The following is an 18,511-nucleotide window of genomic DNA, read 5'->3' as shown; positions in this document are numbered from 1 at the left end:
ACCCCCAGTTGATAAGATTTTAGTTGTTAGATATGATGAAGACCATAATTCTACAGTTTAAAAAAATCACCATGAAAGTGTGTGTCTGTGTATGTGACCATCAATATAATATATATATATATATTATAATCTATATATATATATATTATAGATGATTTTGCAGTGTTGTGTCATAAATCCCAACACAGTTGGGTGTAAACAAAGAAACTGGGCTGTCCTCTTGGTGTCACACAATGTTTTTTTGTCTTTTGTCTTTTGTCTTTTTTTCAAATGCCCTGCCTTTCTTTTGAGACTGATTATCCAATCCTCACCTTCCTTTAGAAAAACTACGGACAAATAAAATCCCCAACACAACCGCTGAAGCTGTGCCATCTTGGTAGGTAGAGCTGAGAGAAAAAAAGCTGCAGGTCACTGTGTGAGTGCACGTTTATTTAAAACACTACTTAATATTTTTATGAATGTATTTTACAGAAATTTAAATATCTTCTCTAGCTCTCCTCTTGTCAGATATGAAGATTGCCGCGTTCAACATACAGAGGTTTGGACTGTCTAAAGTCTCAGATCCAGACGTTCTGTCAGCTCTGGTTAAGGTAAGACACGTCTCACTGGAGAAGTCACTGCACAGTAAAAGATCACTCATTATGAGGGTAAAGAGTCAGTTTTGGGAATGCGTGGTTTGCATCACTAGTGTGATTTTTGGAAAGAAGCCAAGAAGGAACAAGAAATAATTAACATGAGGTGTGAAAATGATTCCCTCATCATGCCTTTGTAATCATAACCGTCATTAATGAAGCAATCACACAACAAAGAAAGCCTGACTGACGTTTCCCACAAGGATAAAATGTGTCGTCTTTTATCTTTTTGTCTCTTGTAGATTGTGTCTCGATATGAAATCATACTGATTCTGGAGGTGGTGGATGTGAGCGGAGCTTCTGTTAAACTGTTCTTGACAGAGCTGAACAGGTGCTTTTTTTAAACTTCAAACTTTGAAGCAAAGTTTGTTGATGCTGCTTTTGACTATATGTACGTTCACTTTTTCTGTCCTATCAGAGCCAACACAACTCATCACTACACTCTGCAGCTCAGTACCCGCCTGGGGAGAAACAGATACAAGGAACAGTTTTTGTTTCTGTACAGGTGAGACCAAATCACATCGTCAGACTGTAGTATGTTTCTCATGTAACCATCAAACAGCTGCGCTGAGACACATTTTTTCTCCCTCCGGAAGGGATGACATTGTGGATCTGATCGACTGCTATCAATATGAAGACAACCAGGTGAACGACGTTGATGCTTTTGCAAGAGAGCCGTATATTCTCCACTTCAAACCACACAACACAGGTCAGTCGTAACTGGAGCTCAAGAAATTACACGGAGCTACAAATATCTGTGCAATATCTGTGACGTTGCGCATGCGAAAAGTGCCTTTTGGCATCGCAAACTTGCACCAAAAGCACTGTCAAAGCAGCATTATTTTAGCGTTAGCGTTATAGACTCCTTGTCTGCCAGGCTCGCTCACACAACAACAACAACAATGCTTATTTTCAGGTGATTATAAACCTATGAAAACAGATATGAATATTATATTATATACAGAAATAACCCACCACCAAATACCATTGAAACTTATCCAGTCAAACATCACCCTCATTTATTCATTTTTGCACCCAGATTTAAAAAAGACTGGTTGGTTTTGTCCGCAGCCAGTTAGTGTAAGCTTTTGTCTTTTTAATCCATCCTGTGACTGCCCTGCTACAGCAGCAGCTACAACTGATAAAGTCTGTACTGTGGTAAAGTCAAGTGATTTTAGTCATAAAATATAAAGAAGTATTTATGTAAAAATCATTTGGATTGGGAGAAGCGTTGATGGCATTTTACACAACTGAATGTTTCAATTCACAGTAACAATTCCCAGCATGTCTGAGACATGTTTATATATAGACTTGTTTGTTTTCTCAAGGTGAATGGGTCTTATTCAGGTTGACATGTTATTCAAAGGAGCAGAGGGCAGGTTTATCAAGTTTAGTCTGTCTTGTGCTTTCTCACTGATGAAAAGTCATTATCTGGCATGTTTGGGGAAAGACGCACATTTGTGGCTTACAGGACTGTTTATGGTTGCAGTGCTGAAGGACATTGTGCTGATCCCCGTCCACACCAAACCAGGTGACAGAGAGAGAGAGCTAGACGAGCTGTATGAAGTCTTCCTGGTAATCAGAGACAAATGGAAAACCGATGTGAGTTACATCATCCCGCTCCAGTATTTCAGCACCAAAGCGTCACCTGAAAGTAGTGCTTAAATGAGTTCATGGTACACAAGATTTATTTTATACTCAGCTGAGATGGCTGCCAAGACTGGCAAACTACAAATCCGGTTATTTGTGTTTCTTTGGCAAGAAATTGGCAGTATTTCTAGTCGTGATTCTACCACCAAAACCGACAGTTATTTAGCAAAACATTACTACCAGCCATGATTTTGCCACCACACTGTCAGTTTTTTAGCGAGACATTGAAGGCATTTGCAGTGTTGATTGTGACACCAACTAGCTGTTTTTGAGTGAGACATCAGCAGCGATTCTAGCCACGATTTTGCCACCAATTGGCTGTTTTTTAGTAATACATCAGTAGCATTTCCTGCTGTGATTATGCCACCAAATTCATTGTTTTTTAATGAGATACAAAGACACTGCCAAGCTGCAGCCCACCGTTCAAGATCTGCAATCAACACCAAAAACGTTTTTTAAGCCAAAACATATTTTCATAACCATAACCAAGTGTTTTTGTGCCTTCACATAACCACACATTAACCACAGCATTGTTGAAATGTAAAGAAGCACTGAGCTACAACATATACCCTACATAATAACGTAAAAATGTTCCATATTTGTGGTTTGCAGAAACGTACAATGGCAACATTTTTTCTGGTGACTGGGTTTGCATAACTCATTTGAGCGTAATCAAATGAGTTATATGGCCTATAGACAGTTTCACTGGAATTACATTGCTATGCAACAGCTTGGGTCCATGTTTACTTTCTGTCAGTTGATGTCATTCACATAAAATGCAAAACATCCAAAAAGGAAATACACAGGGAGCAATTCAGAATGTTTGTTCTGTCAAGTTTGAAACAGTCTATAAATTATCTTTTGAATAACGTTGTAATATAAATCTTTTGAAGGGAAACAACTTCCGTTTGCACTAAAATGACCATTTCTGATCTCCTCTAGAACATAATGATCCTGGGGGATTTCAATGCAGATGGTGCCTATGTCACCCAGAAGGAGATGAAGAAGATTCGTATTCGTAGTGACAAGAATTTTCACTGGCTGATCGCTGATGATGTGGACACCACTGCAAACACATCAAACGAACACACCTACGATCGGCGAGTGTGCATTAATTATCTCCATTCATGCAATTCCAGAGGAGATGATTTTACTTTGCAGCAGGATTAAATGTGAATTTAATAAGTATGTATATATTAATGGAATTCATTTAAATACAACAGGATTGTTGTGTATGGAAATGACATGCTTGCAGCCTTTGTGCCAAACTCAGCTAAGCCATTCAATTTCCACAAAGAGTTTGCTATGACAGAAGAAATGGTGAGTTGTCCCTCAAACCAACATGTTCTGTACTACTGCTGACCTTTTCATTACTTCTGTCGCTAGAGCAAAAACTTTGGTCCTGCTTACTTCTGCATTAACAAACATTTGAACAGGAAGTACAGGAGACCTATTAAGACTGTTTATGGTTAAAACAGCAATCTTTTATTTTCACTTCCCGCCAGCAATATTCTTGACTCAGTGTATGCGTCCTTCCACAGGCCCTGAGAGTGAGTGACCACTACCCCGTCGAGGTAGAGTTACGTAAAGCTCTTCCATTCTGGCAGACAGAGACCAACCAAAAATGTGACATTACCCAGCATGCATCAGACAACAGAGCTGTCACAGGTGAAGAGCTAAACTGTAATTTACTCTATCCTGCCACTGACAGATATGGAGGGAGTCTTTGTACTCGTGCCTCTCTTTACATCTACAGTGCAGTGGGGCCTCTTGTGACAGACGGGTGCAAAAGATGAAAGGGAATGTCTGGAATTCCAGGAAGTTTCTTGTAAAACGATTTACAGCTCAAAGGTTTCACTGTACAAGCTTTAAATTTTTTGTATTAATAATAACTCTGTTTTGCATTATGGGGCTTGAAGACCAGGTCTCATGACTCATGATACATTTTATCATTTCTAGAAATCTCATTAAAACACCAAAAATAACAATGAATTGATCCTACTAACAAGTTTTGTTTGTGTGTCCAAAGCCTGATCAAGCCTTTTCTGTTGTGCCACTGATCTCTACTTTATCCTAGCCAAACACTGACTACATTATTACTCAGAATTAAATTCAGACTGGAGAAGCCATTCAAACCCTAAACCACTTTTTCTTATCTAGACTGTTTCTGTCGAGTGTTTCTTCTTAAAGATTTATGTCTTCAGCAGGAATGGGCTTGGGGCTGCAATGCTGACAGAGGTGTGAAGTATTAAAAACAGAACTAACACAGACACTGAATGTGGTCTTTTCACATGATTTGTTGACGATAACAACAGATCAGCCTTAAAGATAGAGCTCTCTCTACTGACACAAGTTGAAGCATCTCTTTTGAAGCCTACTGGAGAACATTTTTAAAATACCATATTTCATGTTTCAAACCCAAACACTGAGGGAGGCCAATGACACATATTACACAATATGCCTGTAACATGTTTTCTTTTTGTTTGTTTATGTGTTTGTGTGCAGAGAGTCTGCAGGTTGATGTGTTGAAGCTACAGAAGGAAAACCTCCTGCTGGAGCGAGAAAAACTTCAACTTCAGATCTCCTTATTAAAACACCGGCTTGCCAAACTCCAATTAGAGGAATGACAAGAAGATCTCAAACACCACTGTTTTTGCTGCAAACCAATCGCCCAAAGAAATGCAGGCATTGTACTTTCCTGCAAACCATTGATATAAAACATATGTATGTTATTTCATTATCAGCATATTTGCTTTATGTTAAACTTAACATTCCAACAACACTGCAGTTAACGTGTGATTATCAAATCAGCTTCAAAGCCAAGCCCTCAGGAACACATATCCGGGCATGAAGCCAGTTTTATTTAGTGCCAAATGTGCAATTACAACATCCGGATGTATGATGCTGTGGGGCCCAAAATATCTTTCCCATAAACTTACATTGTGAAGGGAGCTCTGTAAATTAGTGGATTTTTTAAAGAATATTTTTGGGGCTTTTTTGCCTTTATTGGATAGGATAGCTCATAATGTGAAAGGCGGAGAGCGAGGTGACGACATGCAGCAAAGGGCCAAAATTGAACCCGTGGCTGCTGCAGCAAGGACACAGGCCCTGAGCATGGGGCATCCACTCCACCAGGTGAGCCACTAGGGGCCCCATGGATAGATTTCTTAAGTGTCACAAGCCCCGCAGAATAACTTGTTTCACGATCAGGATTTGATCCATTCAGTTCAATAACATTTCAAGATTCAACAAGAGCTGCATGATTTAATCATATAATCCCCATTCAAATTAGAGGAAAGATAAACCCCAGTAGATTAGTGTTTGGTGCGCTTTCTCAATGGGCCTCATGATTTGGAAGATTTTATAAAAAGGCATAAAAACATGGTGCCAGTGATGTTTTTTAGAACGACTTGGCATGTTTAACGTTTGAATGCTGGTCACAATAATTCAATTGTTTAGGAGATGAGTGCAAAGCCTTTTCCCCTCTTTGCATTAGGTTTGGATTAGGGTAAGGTTAAAGGGTTACATGTCGTTACTTATAAGGTAAAACATGTCTTCATGTATTCTGAATAAAGTACCTCAAGAAAGTTAATTATTGCAATGTTAGGCCTCATATTTATAATTATTATTATGTACTTAGTCACAACAAGTGGTGTTGTAGCAGACATCGTTCTGACATTGAAATCTGAAACATTGTGTTTTGGGATATTTGTTGCAGCATAGTGTCCAGTGTTTGCATACAGTAATATTTTACTGGAAATAGAAGGCAATCTACATACATTACATTTTTAGATTTAAGTTATTGACAAACTAAAGAATCTCACATGCTGCTTAGTGTATTGAATAACATGTTTGCATTGAATTTCGGACACAGCCTATGTTAGATTGGCTTCACAGCCTGTTCCCCAGGGCTTGGTAAAAACAATACAATGCCACATTTCCTTCTGGGGACTGTGCTGTTTGCTAAATTCCTAATTTGTTAATTTCATTTTAATGTATATGATTTATGTGTCAGAATTTATATTGCAAAAAATAAATACATGTTTTCATACACAAACGCTGCCATTTTTAATGAGGTAAACAGCGTCAGTATGACATAGCATATATGGCTTGTTTACAAGTGTTTGTCTTCCCCTAGTGCGAGGAACAAGGTGGAGCACTGTTCGTCTAGTTTGATGGTTAAACGGTGGGACAAAGGACTTTGCTATTATTCTGAAACACATCAACTCTCATAAAATCAAAGAAAAACAACCCCAAAGAGTTGCTGATATTTGTATTTTGTTTGATAAATGTGATCGTGGTGAGACGCTGTTCAACACGTAGAGGGAAAAACGGTTCCAGAAATGTAGTGACATAGGCTGCATTCAAGTAACCCGCTGGAGCTCCGATTTTTCAGCGTCAGAACTCTGAAAAATCGGAGCTCCTGCATGCCAAATGCACGTGATGTAAATAAATAAATAAATAAATAAATACATAAAATTAAAAAAATAATAAATAAAATTAACTGGACGCAGCACTTTGTTTGTTTTAACTTTTTACTTTAGTCATTAAACTACCCTTTATTTTTACTTTACAAACCAAACAGACTAAAATAAAATAAAATAGACACGAGTATGGGTGCACACAGGGCTTAACGTGAGTACTTCTTTTTTGGTTGTTTTTATTATATATTTTTAAGTTTGATAATGTTTAAAGATATGTATCTAGATCTGATTTTTTTAAAGTGGTATATGAGAGCAATTACTTAGTTTTATTTTATGAATGACAAATTTGGCCAAAATAATGGGCAAATTCATCAGGTAATGTTCACTCTTGGATGGATTGTTAAATATCAATCAATAACAAATCAGGTTCTTTTAGTGAAATGTTCTTGCCAAAATGTCTGGAGAGTTAGTGTTCTAATGTCTCTACCATTATGTTACAGGAGGTGTATTTGCTTTTATCTGGAATGTATCTTTAAATAATAGAATTTACTGGATAATATCCATTCAAAATGTTAATTCAATTAATTTTTGGGCAGCACATATTTGTAAGGAAGAGCAAATAAGAGTATTTTATGCCTCACTATCAAGAGCCTTGTCTGTTGATAAAAATATTTATCATCAGTATACTGCTATTCTCGGCTAAATAAATTTTTGATTTAAATATCGTTAATTTTTATTTATTTATATTCATTTTGTAAAAACTGTGAATCCATCCACGGGAATGCTGTACATAGCTCTATATTACAGGAGAATAATAATCGTCCGCCGTCTTGTGAAGCGTTAGTTTCCCGTCATCCTGCACTGCACGTGAACTGCACTCACTGTAGTCACGTGACCGCCGAACCACTTCCACCAAAACATTGAGCAGCAGACCAGTTTGTCAACAACTGTGCAAAGAGGTGTGACACCGAGCCAACTTCCTCAGCGTCTACCGAGTAAATTTTGTTGCTAAACCAAACCATCGCTCTCCTGTCCGGTAGACAGGCCGTCTCAATGCATTACAGAGGACCGAAAACATCGCGGGGATCATGGATGTGTCCGATTTGTTTAGCAGCTGCAAAAAGGGCGACATTTGTAGAGTCAGGTAAGCAACAGCTCAGCTGACGTCTTGCCTGTTTGCTGCTGTGTTTGCAGTTATTATGTTGTTGTTTTTTCACTAGCTTTCATATGCACTGTAAAACCCAAGCTTTTGCATTGATTTGCACAGCGACGGGATGTAAACACGGAAGGCAGCGTTGCTAACATTAGCTTTGATGACCCAGCTGGTAACTTTAGCTAACGTTTGTAGGTCAACTCAGTTTCCAGCTGCACCGTAGGTAAGATCCTATCTGTCAGTGTTGGTTGTTTACTGGGACGCTATGTAGAAAATTTACTTACCGCTGCCAGCTATACAGCCTAAATTTTGAGTGATGTAAGACATCTATTCTTCTTTAGGGCAGGCTGGTTTATCCTGTCCTGCAGATTATCAAGAAAACAGCAGCAATTAGTCCAGACAAGTCAAAACAATACCCACTCAAACTCACTCATTAAAAAACTGCAAAACTATAAATGCAATATACCACTGCAGAACACAGGATCTGTCACATCAGTGTATAATTTAATCTAATTTACTGTAGTCTACATGTATTGATAAAAACATAGCAAGACTTGGCATAGCATAATAGATCAAAAGGGGGTTTACACCAACTAATCCTTCTGTTTGTCATATATATTGTAAAACAAGTCAATAGCATAATATCACGCTATTTTGCATGATAACATTGTATCAACAAATGGACATCAAGTATCCAGTGAATTATTAATATTACAAATACAATTAAACTTTGGGTCGTGTATTGGAACAAGAAAACCATTTGCTTTTTCACTCAACTAGATACAAATAGCTGCAATCAATGTTTTTAAGTGAGATGAACAGACTTAATCTCATTAAATAAAACAGAGAGGTGATAACTTGCAATATGTGTCATTGCAATACTCAGCATGCTGCAGCATGTTTTAAGCGCACAATAATGAAACTGTATTGTGACTTAAGTGTCATGATAATATTGTATTGGTGGGCCTCCGGTGAATCCCACCATAACATATATGCAGCTGTGTGAACAATGCATCTTGTCAATTTCTCCATCCTGCATTTTGCTCCTATGTGATGCACCCATTTCATTTTCATTGAAGCTATTTGACCTTTTTTATACATTGTAGTCAGTGGCTCAGTTTGTGAGAGGTTCTGACTGTCATCACTAACCTTTTTTTTTCTTTGCTCTCTAAGATACCTTGTTGAACAAAGAGACGTGGAGCTCAATGTAAGAGATAAATGGGACAGCACCCCTTTGTAAGTACAATTTTAGGCAAATGATCCACTTCTGTGGCTAACACAGCATAATTATACCGACAACTAAATGTGAACGCTTTTATTTTCCAGGTATTATGCTTGTCTCTGTGGTCATGAGGACCTGGTCGAGTACCTGCTGGCTAGTGGTAAGGTTATTTTTTTTAGTAATGCAAACATAATTTTCAATAATATAAAGCATTTGGTAACTTTGATTTGAAAGGTGTTGAATAAATATAGTTTACTATTTATTTCATTATCATAAAAGTGGTAAAACTGCTATAGTGTTATGTCATGTTGAGCATTATCACACTGAAATATTCTGTAGTGTTAATAGTTTATTTTTTATATATATATATATATATATATATATATATATATATATATATTAATAATAGGTTTTTTTGCTCTCAGGTGCCAAGTGTGAGGCCAACACGTTCGATGGCGAGCGGTGTATGTACGGCAGTCTGAGCGATTCTGTTCGACGCCTGCTCAAAGATTACAAGTGTATCAGTGTCCAAGCCATGCAGCGGGATGATTTTAACTACTTTCTGCACACGTAAGCTGGACATTAAAGGAATAGTTTGGGATTTTTGAAGTGGGGCTGTATGGCATACTTATGTATGGTCAATGTATTACATACAGTAGCTGGTATTGGGCATGCATCCCACAGAGGTTTATATAAAAATGTCTTTTAGCCACTTTAAAAAAGACCTACCAAAAAAAATCAATATCAGTCATATCAGAGTATTTTCAGCGCTACTTCACCATCACGCAGCATTTTCCTCTGGCACTAAAGTTTTACATCTGCGGTCGGTCAGCTGTTAGGGTCAGAAATTGCTGTTAGGGCCGTTACACAATCTGATTGAAATGAAACGTCACTATTTTTCTTAGGTAGGCATTTTTTAGTGGCTAAAACACCTTTGATGTCAACCCCTCTATATGGCATGGATATGCTGAACTGTGGGTGGGTGTGCCCCAACTGTTTCTGCAAATGGAGCGCACCAACCGCCAGCTACTGTGTGCAGTACACTGACTATACACAGTCCCACCTCAAAAATCCTTAAGTATCACTTTAATGTAAGTAATCTAATTTCTCTGCACAGCTGTTCATTCTCCACCCAATCCTAAAGTTTGTGTTTTTACTCTAGGTTACTGGAGCAGGGTCAACACAGCGACGTGAAGTTCCTCGTTCATGGGCAGATATTCACGGCTCACCGTTGTGTTCTCAGTGCGCGCTCAGAGTACTTCACCGAAATGTTTGAGACCAAATGGAAAGGGAAGAACTTGATCACCCTCAAACACCCTCTGGTATACAAAAATATATATAATTTGGTTAATTAATTTTGTATTACTGCATGTTAATGGCTTTGTTGTGTCAACACCGTTACTGAGTTAAAACACTGTGTAAAACGTGAAAAAAAACATACTGCAATGATTTTCAAACATTTTTCACCTATATTGAATTGAGTACTGGACAAAGACAAGATATTTAATGTTTAAACTGATAACCTTGATTGTTTTTGAGAAATATACACAAATTCTGATTTTGATGCCTACAAAACTTCCCAAAAAACGTTAAGACTGGCATTTTTACTATTGTGTTACATCACCTTTTCACTCAAAAAGCATTTGGGAACCCAAGACACAAACTTGTTGAGGTTTCAAAAGTGTAAATTCGAACTCAAGATTCACAGGCGGGACCCCAAAATCTTCAAGATTTAAAGACTGTCTGTATGGAAAAATAGGACAAAATCCAAACGTAAGACTGTGAGACATTAGTAACTTCATACTGGAAGCATCTTTAAGCTGGCATTGAAAGGATTATGCATTCTGTTTTTATTCACATTTTACACAACATCACCACTTTTTTGGAACTGGGGTTTTTGTAGAGTGTTGTGTCTTATATGCAATCAAAAAGGCATATTGTGTTTACATATCTACATCTGTGTTGATAAAAGCTGTTTTGATTTCAGATCAATCCTGCAGCCTTTGGAGCCATCCTGCAATATTCATATACAGGTGGGTGTGTATCAGACCTGCAAATATTTGAAAAATTTGCAAAGAACGTAGCTTTTCCGATCTTCTGCTTGTCATTTTCCATTCTTAGAAATCACATATTTTAATGGCATAACATATCTTTTTATTTTGTATCTGAACAATATCAACATAAATAAATAACCCAAAATAATCAAATCAGAAAACCAGAAAATACATACACATGCCTATACTTTGGACTTGGTTTGCCAAAAAAACTGTATTTTATGGAAACAAATAACAAACTTTAAAGGGGAGCACCAACTAAATTAAGAATTCTCAGTTCTGAAACAGAAAATGTACTCTGAACATGCCCCTGGGTACTCTCAGTGTCATCTATAACATATTTTAGAATAGAATATATCTTTATCTTTTATTTTTACCATTAATTGTCTGTTAAGCAGTTCCTGACTTTATAGCCTATGACATTGCAAATTTGGGTTTGAGCAATGTATTTTTTTACACTTGAGAGAACTGTTCAACTTTACTAATATTTTGGACTGTCTTAAACCGAAGGAATAACGTACGGATTTTGTAAATGGGCGTAGTTTCCCTTTAACTCCTCTCACTGAATGTTTGCCTCGGGGCACCTTTTAAGTACAGGTTTGGAATTTTTCCAAGTTTGTCTTAAACAATAGTGAGGGGCACATATGAACACTGAAACTGTTTTTTTTCTTGTTGAAATAAATCCAAAATCTACAGTCCTTGTTCTGTGGAAAAATATCTGAAGCTAATGTGAGGCTTCTGAGTGAGACAAATCAAGTTGATATTTTCCAAAGTTAGACTATTTTTCATTAAAAATTCCTGCTTTTTGGACATCACTTTATATAATAAAACATACATGAGGACTCTCATAGTTTAATTACCCCTGCAGTTTAGATTTTTCAAAAAATGTAAAAACTTTGTACGTACACATATTACTTGACACTTTGTAATATATGTATTATAAATTTAATAATAAATGTAAAGGTAATTATTTTTCATAATATACAAACCACCATGCCCATACTGATCTATTGTCTGTAGTCAAGAAAAATAATGGTTCTAAGAGTCCAACTCTTAATTTTTATGTTACAGGACGTATGGATATTGATATAAGCCTTGTGGAGGACTGCAGACGACTTGCTAAGCAGTGCAGAATGGACGATCTGATAGAGGAGCTGGAGAATAAGTGCAAACAGGTCTATGAGTTTGGTAAGACGGACCTCTTGGTTCAGTACCTGCATGTGTATTAGCACTATAATAAACAGCATTTTAAATACCACCACATATGTTAACTGTAGTGTCTCTTTAACTCAGGACCCTTTTTCTGAAGCGTATACTTTTTTCCCACATGAGTGATGTCTGTTGTGTCTCTTTTTTTTTTTTTTTCTTTCTGTCCTCACACTGAAGTATCCAACAAGCCAGGAATCTGTGTGAAGGTTCTCAGCCTGGAGCCTCACAGCTGTCAACTTCAGGAGGAGATGGCTCAGTTGGCAGACTGTGCACTTCCCATTGAGTTAAGAGTAAGGACATGACGGCAAGAAAACACAACAGGCCCTATTTAAACAATCTATAGCGCACAGTCTAAAGTGCGTGGCTCAATTGCTGGAAGGCGCGTCCAACTCCACTTTTGATAGTTCAATGGGGCATAATATGGGCACAAAGGAGTTATATTTAGTCCTTAAAGTAACATAAATTAAACCAATCAGAGTTCAATCTCCCATTTCCTTTAAAAGCTGGGAATGCCTGCACCTAGCGTTTTGCTATTTACATGGTGGGTTTGGCAAATTGGAGAAGCAAGCGGTTTTCTGCTGAGAGTAATGCAGTAAGAGCAGTAATGTCACTGCAACAAATATCGAAGGACATTTAAGCAGCAAAACTAAAAACTGTACTCATAAAGTTGACAGGAAACAGAACTAAATTGTCTCAGAAATTATCTATTAAGTTACACTGCACCTTGTGCATAAATGTGGATAGCATCTCTCTTAACACGTTAAATTCCTTTAAAACACATGTTTTTCCAAGTTAATGACCCATACAAGTTAGTTTTATTTGTTCCAACTAAGTTTTCAGCATTATCTAAAAGAAATTCTAAAGTGTAATGGGTACTTAATTACCATATTTATGAACATACGTTTTGAGTTAATTACTCATAAAAATAAAGTTAAACAACCCCTCCCCCCCAAGATAACTTAATAACTTAAAAGGAGGTTTAATGTGTTTAAGGACTGCAGCTGTTCGCTGTTGCATTCGCATTTTAGAGAATCTAACCAATGTTTTCCTCATTAACTATGTATTATTTGACCCACACGTCCCCGTGTGTTTAACAACCAGAGTGTGCACGCACTGTGAACCTGCCCATGTAGGCGCATCTTACTATCTGAATAATGCAGCCTTTAAATAGCAGGAAAATACTGCGCTTTTGACTTTAGACCAGGTTTTGTTTGGTCAATGGCTCAATTGCTTTCTGCTACATCAAAATAGCAATGTGCTAACAATGCCCTTTACCATACTTTTTTTTTTTTTTATTAAAGACCCATACACCCATTGGTTCACAGATGGATGCAAGTAGTTACAAAAAGTGGGCGCTGGCCATGAAAATGTTGTCATTTTGAAATTAGCAATAACAGTTGCACTGTGCTCTGCTTTGCACCGGGTGTAAAATAGGGCCCTATAGCTACCTGCTTTGAATATAAATAAGCCTATTTTGACTCTGTCTTTTTTCCCTCTCTATTCTCCCCAGGTTGGATTTGATGAGCTTCCCTTTAACAGAGTCGACCGCTTCCCCACTTATCCTGACATCTGCTTCAGAGTCAACGGTTACAACTTCTTGTGCCATAAGGTATGAACCACAAAGCTCACACAACATTCCTCCATAACATTAAAGTCCCCCGCATCCTGTCGCTCAAAATGATTATTAAAGTTTCAGTGTGTGTGTGTGTCCCCAGGCATTTTTCTGTGGACGTAGTGATTATTTTAAAGCCCTGCTGGTAGATCACTTCAGTGAGGGAGAGCAGCTGCAGTCCCAGCCCAGCACCCCAGTGATTACTTTGCACAACATTTCCCATGAGATATTCATCCACGTCATGTATTACATCTACACTGATGACACAGAGGTTAGTGCACAATTTCTGTCTGAGATTATTTTGTGGAATTATCAGGGATGCAAACATGTTATTCAGTGAGAAATTAAAAATGGCTGGTTTGTCAGTGTGCCAGTCGTGAAGGCATAAAAAAGACAAAACAGAAACCTTATCTTTAACAACCAATTTGTGGCTGAAATTCCAGCTTCCTGCTGTCAGTCAAAACCTTGTTGAAAAAAAAAAAATTGTGTGGTACAATGGTGTCAGAAATATGCAGTTTAGCTGTTGATTTTTTGAAAATGATCCTAAATGTATTTTATAATAATACTAACTTTCTAAGAGTTCTTTGTGTAGTGTTTGAAATGCTATATTAATGCTTTTTAATTTGAAAACTTAAACTTCTATCAGTTACTCACCCCATGTTACGCTGAATTTGTTATTCTCGAGTTGAAGTACATGGAGACCGCATTTCACAACAGCATAAAAATATCAAAACAGCAGCAGCAGTTTACAAACTCTCACACAACTTGTGCAGTTCTCATTTATCCAGTCGAATCCTCTATTCTTCTGAAACAACTGCAGTTTCACTTAAAAAATAATGAGTTCATACACGTCATTATAAACAGTCTCATGTATTACAGAGCAGCACACCTGGATACATGTGTGTTCTTTACTTTGCTCCAGTGGGGCTCATATGCACATGCATGCATAGGCACACTAAGGGCACCCTACTCCTTGGCGAAAATGTTTTATATTGTAACAGTTTGGTGAAAATGTATGTGTTTGGGAAGTACTGAGCATAGAACTAGATAAATGAGACTTGTTTGTTATGTTAAAGTTTGCAAACAGAAATTGTGATATAGTCTTGGTGTTTTTGAACGTGGTTTCCGTTTACTTCAGTTCATGAAGAATGTTCACCTTTTCTGAATTCTTCGTTCACTACGGAGACGTGCAAGTAAAAAAAAGTTTTCTTCATGAATTCAAGGTGACACACTGAGAGCAACTGATACACAATGGTTATTTTGTTGGTGAGGTTTTCTTTTAAAGCAGCAATAGTCAATTTACAATGGATAAAATATCTAATTATATGTGAATGGGGTTGCTCTTAGCCCTCCAGTAACCTTAGTTATTGTGTGTATTAAGATTTTTACACACTGACATGTTTGCATCCTTTACCTATGTAACATATTAAATAAATTAACGATATATTTGGTGGGACTGTCCACCAAAAAGTACAATTGCATTTTGATGATCTTTTAAAATGAAACCAGTGATTGTGATCACAAACTCCTTAAACAACAATGGTTAGCTTACTTATCATCTCTGACAGCTGACTAGATTTTTTTTAATGTCCAGCTAATAACAGATATCGTGTTTGACGTGCTGTGCGTGGCTGACATGTATCTACTGCCGGGGCTGAAGCGTATATGTGGGAAGGCGCTCGCCAAGACTATATGTGAAGACAACGTTATTTACATGTGGAAGATGGCAAAGCTTTTCCGTCTCTCTCGCCTGGAGGATCACTGCACAGAGTTCATGGCCAAGATCATTGAGCGGGTGGGTGTGTGCTTCTCTGTGTTGACAATAGAGAGAGGCTTTATTTTGACTTGCAATGCAAGTGGTTTATTTTAAATGTTTCTTTTTTTAAGTAACCTATTATTTTGATATTTAACGTCCAAGGTAGATTTATTAATGATGCATTGTCAGAAAAAGGGATTCATGAAATTGAATCTTTTAATGTCTTAGCACTCATAAGACTAAAAAATAAATAAATAAATAGATATTTTAAGACATTTTAAGACCAATTAGGGCCATATTTTTAGATTGATTAAGTCAATGCCTTTTAAGACTTTTTTAGGATCCCAGTCTAGCATAAAGACTGGGAGCATGGGAAAAGTTCCCACTCCTGGCCAGAATGGTTCAGCACATAACTCTGCATAAAATTCATAGTAGTTAAGAGCTTTAGAGGTGCTTTTTACACCTTTGGATTGAGCCAAAAAAATATTTAAAGTACTAGACTGGCCCTTGTACATCTATAATTGCCATTATACCAACAGTCACAGTAAAGACAGACCTCTGAGGCAATGTAATACTTTTTGTTGTGTCTGGAGCAAAATGACATAAATCCTAGTTTTGAAATTTTACACCTGGATGTTCTGGTCAGCCACTCTCAGTCCCCCCGTCAGGATATATATTCACACCTGTCTAACCTGTCTGTTGCAGCTTGTGGAGCAGCCCGAGTTTGCAGAGCTCGTCAAAGAGGATGCTGCGTCATTGGAGGAACGTCACGAGACCGACTCTGTCCCCCTGGTGGACGAGATCCGTTACCACATCGCCGGCAACGTGCAGACTTACAGTGCCATTGAGGAGGCCAATCAGAAGTTGGATGCCTTGGAGGAGCTGCTTACCACCATCAACATCAACTGCTGAGGAGTCAGCAGGTCATTGCTTACAGCTGCTGCAGAGTTTGAAGTTTTTAAGGTGATGCTTTGGGAAGGTGATGGTTCAAACATCTGTAGTAATGAGAGAAAACATATGCGTCTGTGTGTTAGTAGGTTTTATTTTATTTACAGCATACTGTACAGAATATATATTTTCCAAAGGATTTTCTGATGCATTTTCAGAGAAAGCTCTCAAAAGTTTCTTTGAGTGAGACAAAAGGTATTTGGCATAAAGTACTGAAAGATGGGTTTGCAGAAAGTGCATATGATTTATATACTACAAAATGTCTTTAAGTTACACATTCATGGATCTATTTTAGGCATCATTTGTAGCTGATAGAATTTGTACTAGCTTGTTTTAAAATGTACTTTTGCCCCAACGAAGTTCAGCACCAGCTCTCATATCAAACTCCATGAACTTATATTTTTATGCCAAACGAAAGCATGCCATGCACTGACACACTTAATAACTATGGGTCAAAGACAAACAGTACAGTGTGTTCACTTCATTCACCCAGAAAAATAATTTTAGTCTCTAACTCCTCATTTTAAGTTTTAAAGATTGTAGCATTATGATGTGTTTCATGCGTAGAAGCATACAGCAATTATTTTGATTTTTGATTTGATTGGATTTGTCAGCTGAACTTCACCACACTATTCAACCTGTGACATTCCTCCTTTGTGGCACTTACAGTTCTAAAACTGAACACATTTTTGCTCTTTGTGTGAACCTAAAATGGTAAACATTTGATGTCCTGCTCCCTTGTATGACAGCAAACCTCTCTTCCCCTGTGTGTGCACAAGAAAATAATGCTGTTCCTAAACTGTTTGCATGTAAAATCCAGAGATATTCAGATATTCACTTCTCAGTTTCACCCGGCTCTTATAAAAATGTATAAATAACTGCTCTTGATTTTGACAATTAAAAGTGGTATTGCAAGCACGAGTTGTGTTTTATTCAGTATATTTAATTTATTTTGAAATGTGTTATTGTGGCTGTATAAAACTGGATTGGTTTTATTTTTTCAATTTACCGTCAAGCAGTCCACCGCTTTGGTCCAGACGTAATTATCTTTACAACTAGATGGATTGCCACAAACTTTTTCACAAGGTCTGTAATCACTCTGGTGAGGTAATCTAGCACCATTATCTGGTCAAAATTAAATTTTGTCCAACACTTTGTTTTATGAACAAATATCTGCAAAACAAATGACATTACTTTCAACCAAAGCTGTGGCAGTAGCACTTCCTGAATTCCCTCTATTTAGCATTCATACTAAGCATTTCATAAAGGGTTTTAAACACACTAAAGCATAGTTGAGCAAATAGCTTGACTAACTTAAGATGGTTAAGCTGGTTGACAAGCTTGTTTGACCATCTTTAGGTATGTTTTCAAATATTTTTTGATGCTTTAGCTGGTCATACCAGCTTGTGATGGTCACTCTAGCTGGTTTATCGATAAAAGTTCCTGTAAAATTTAAACCAAATCAATGTCCTTCAGTATGGAGAAAAAAACAGTGTCACAGGGGGGAAGTATAAAAGATGAAGGGCAAAAATAAGTTAAGTCTACTGTCACTGGATATGCATAAAGAAAAAAGTACTCAGCTTGACAGGCTGGTTACACAAGCATGTGAGCCTGATGGCGCACCCAGCTAAACCATCAAAGGCCAGAAAGAACTGGGTCAGAACCTCCTAAGACCATCTTCAACCACCTAAAACCAACCAAAATCAGCCACCAGCATAACCTGTTTTTTCAGCAGGTCATGACTTTTCCAGACCTTAAAGATTGTAAAATTCACGACTTTTCTAGGTTTTCCATAACAGTGGGAACCCTGAAAATAATTCCTGCATGAAACTACCCACAATAAGGTCTGTA

At 37.4% G+C, this 18,511-nt stretch overlaps 2 protein-coding genes across 2 annotated transcripts; both read left to right on the top strand.

Moving 5' to 3' along the window:
* The first annotated feature begins 308 nt into the window (after positions 1–308).
* Positions 309–6,083, top strand: LOC121947160 (deoxyribonuclease-1-like). The gene is made up of 10 exons (XM_042492091.1): positions 309–376; positions 493–590; positions 875–963; positions 1,051–1,137; positions 1,229–1,341; positions 2,122–2,234; positions 3,225–3,382; positions 3,506–3,602; positions 3,824–3,950; positions 4,788–6,083. Exons 2-10 carry the CDS (start codon positions 510–512, stop codon positions 4,907–4,909), a joined length of 987 nt encoding a protein of 328 aa, XP_042348025.1. The 5' UTR covers positions 309–376; positions 493–509; the 3' UTR covers positions 4,910–6,083.
* Positions 6,084–7,612: 1,529 nt separating this feature from the next.
* Positions 7,613–17,578, top strand: abtb1 (ankyrin repeat and BTB (POZ) domain containing 1). The gene is made up of 12 exons (XM_042492605.1): positions 7,613–7,850; positions 9,033–9,095; positions 9,186–9,241; positions 9,507–9,651; positions 10,244–10,403; positions 11,069–11,114; positions 12,207–12,323; positions 12,522–12,634; positions 13,855–13,953; positions 14,060–14,227; positions 15,551–15,751; positions 16,418–17,578. Exons 1-12 carry the CDS (start codon positions 7,795–7,797, stop codon positions 16,622–16,624), a joined length of 1,431 nt encoding a protein of 476 aa, XP_042348539.1. The 5' UTR covers positions 7,613–7,794; the 3' UTR covers positions 16,625–17,578.
* The last annotated feature ends 933 nt before the right edge of the window (positions 17,579–18,511 follow it).

Source organism: Plectropomus leopardus, chromosome 8 (genome assembly GCF_008729295.1).
Source record: "Plectropomus leopardus isolate mb chromosome 8, YSFRI_Pleo_2.0, whole genome shotgun sequence".
Taxonomy (NCBI): Eukaryota; Metazoa; Chordata; class Actinopteri; order Perciformes; family Serranidae; genus Plectropomus; species Plectropomus leopardus.
The sequence above is the reverse complement of the archived record's forward strand: the minus strand, read 5'-3'. Positions and strand labels throughout refer to the sequence as shown.

Bases quoted from the DNA above. Each gene is read 5' to 3' on its own strand.
- LOC121947160 (XM_042492091.1), top strand. From the start codon at position 510: ATGAAGATTGCCGCGTTCAACATACAGAGGTTTGGACTGTCTAAAGTC. The intron at 2,235-3,224 runs GTGAGTTACATC...GATCTCCTCTAG, and splicing joins GAGACAAATGGAAAACCGAT to AACATAATGATCCTGGGGGA. The intron at 3,603-3,823 runs GTGAGTTGTCCC...GTCCTTCCACAG, and splicing joins TTGCTATGACAGAAGAAATG to GCCCTGAGAGTGAGTGACCA.
- abtb1 (XM_042492605.1), top strand. From the start codon at position 7,795: ATGGATGTGTCCGATTTGTTTAGCAGCTGCAAAAAGGGCGACATTTGT. The intron at 7,851-9,032 runs GTAAGCAACAGC...TTGCTCTCTAAG, and splicing joins GGCGACATTTGTAGAGTCAG to ATACCTTGTTGAACAAAGAG. The intron at 9,242-9,506 runs GTAAGGTTATTT...TTTTGCTCTCAG, and splicing joins CGAGTACCTGCTGGCTAGTG to GTGCCAAGTGTGAGGCCAAC.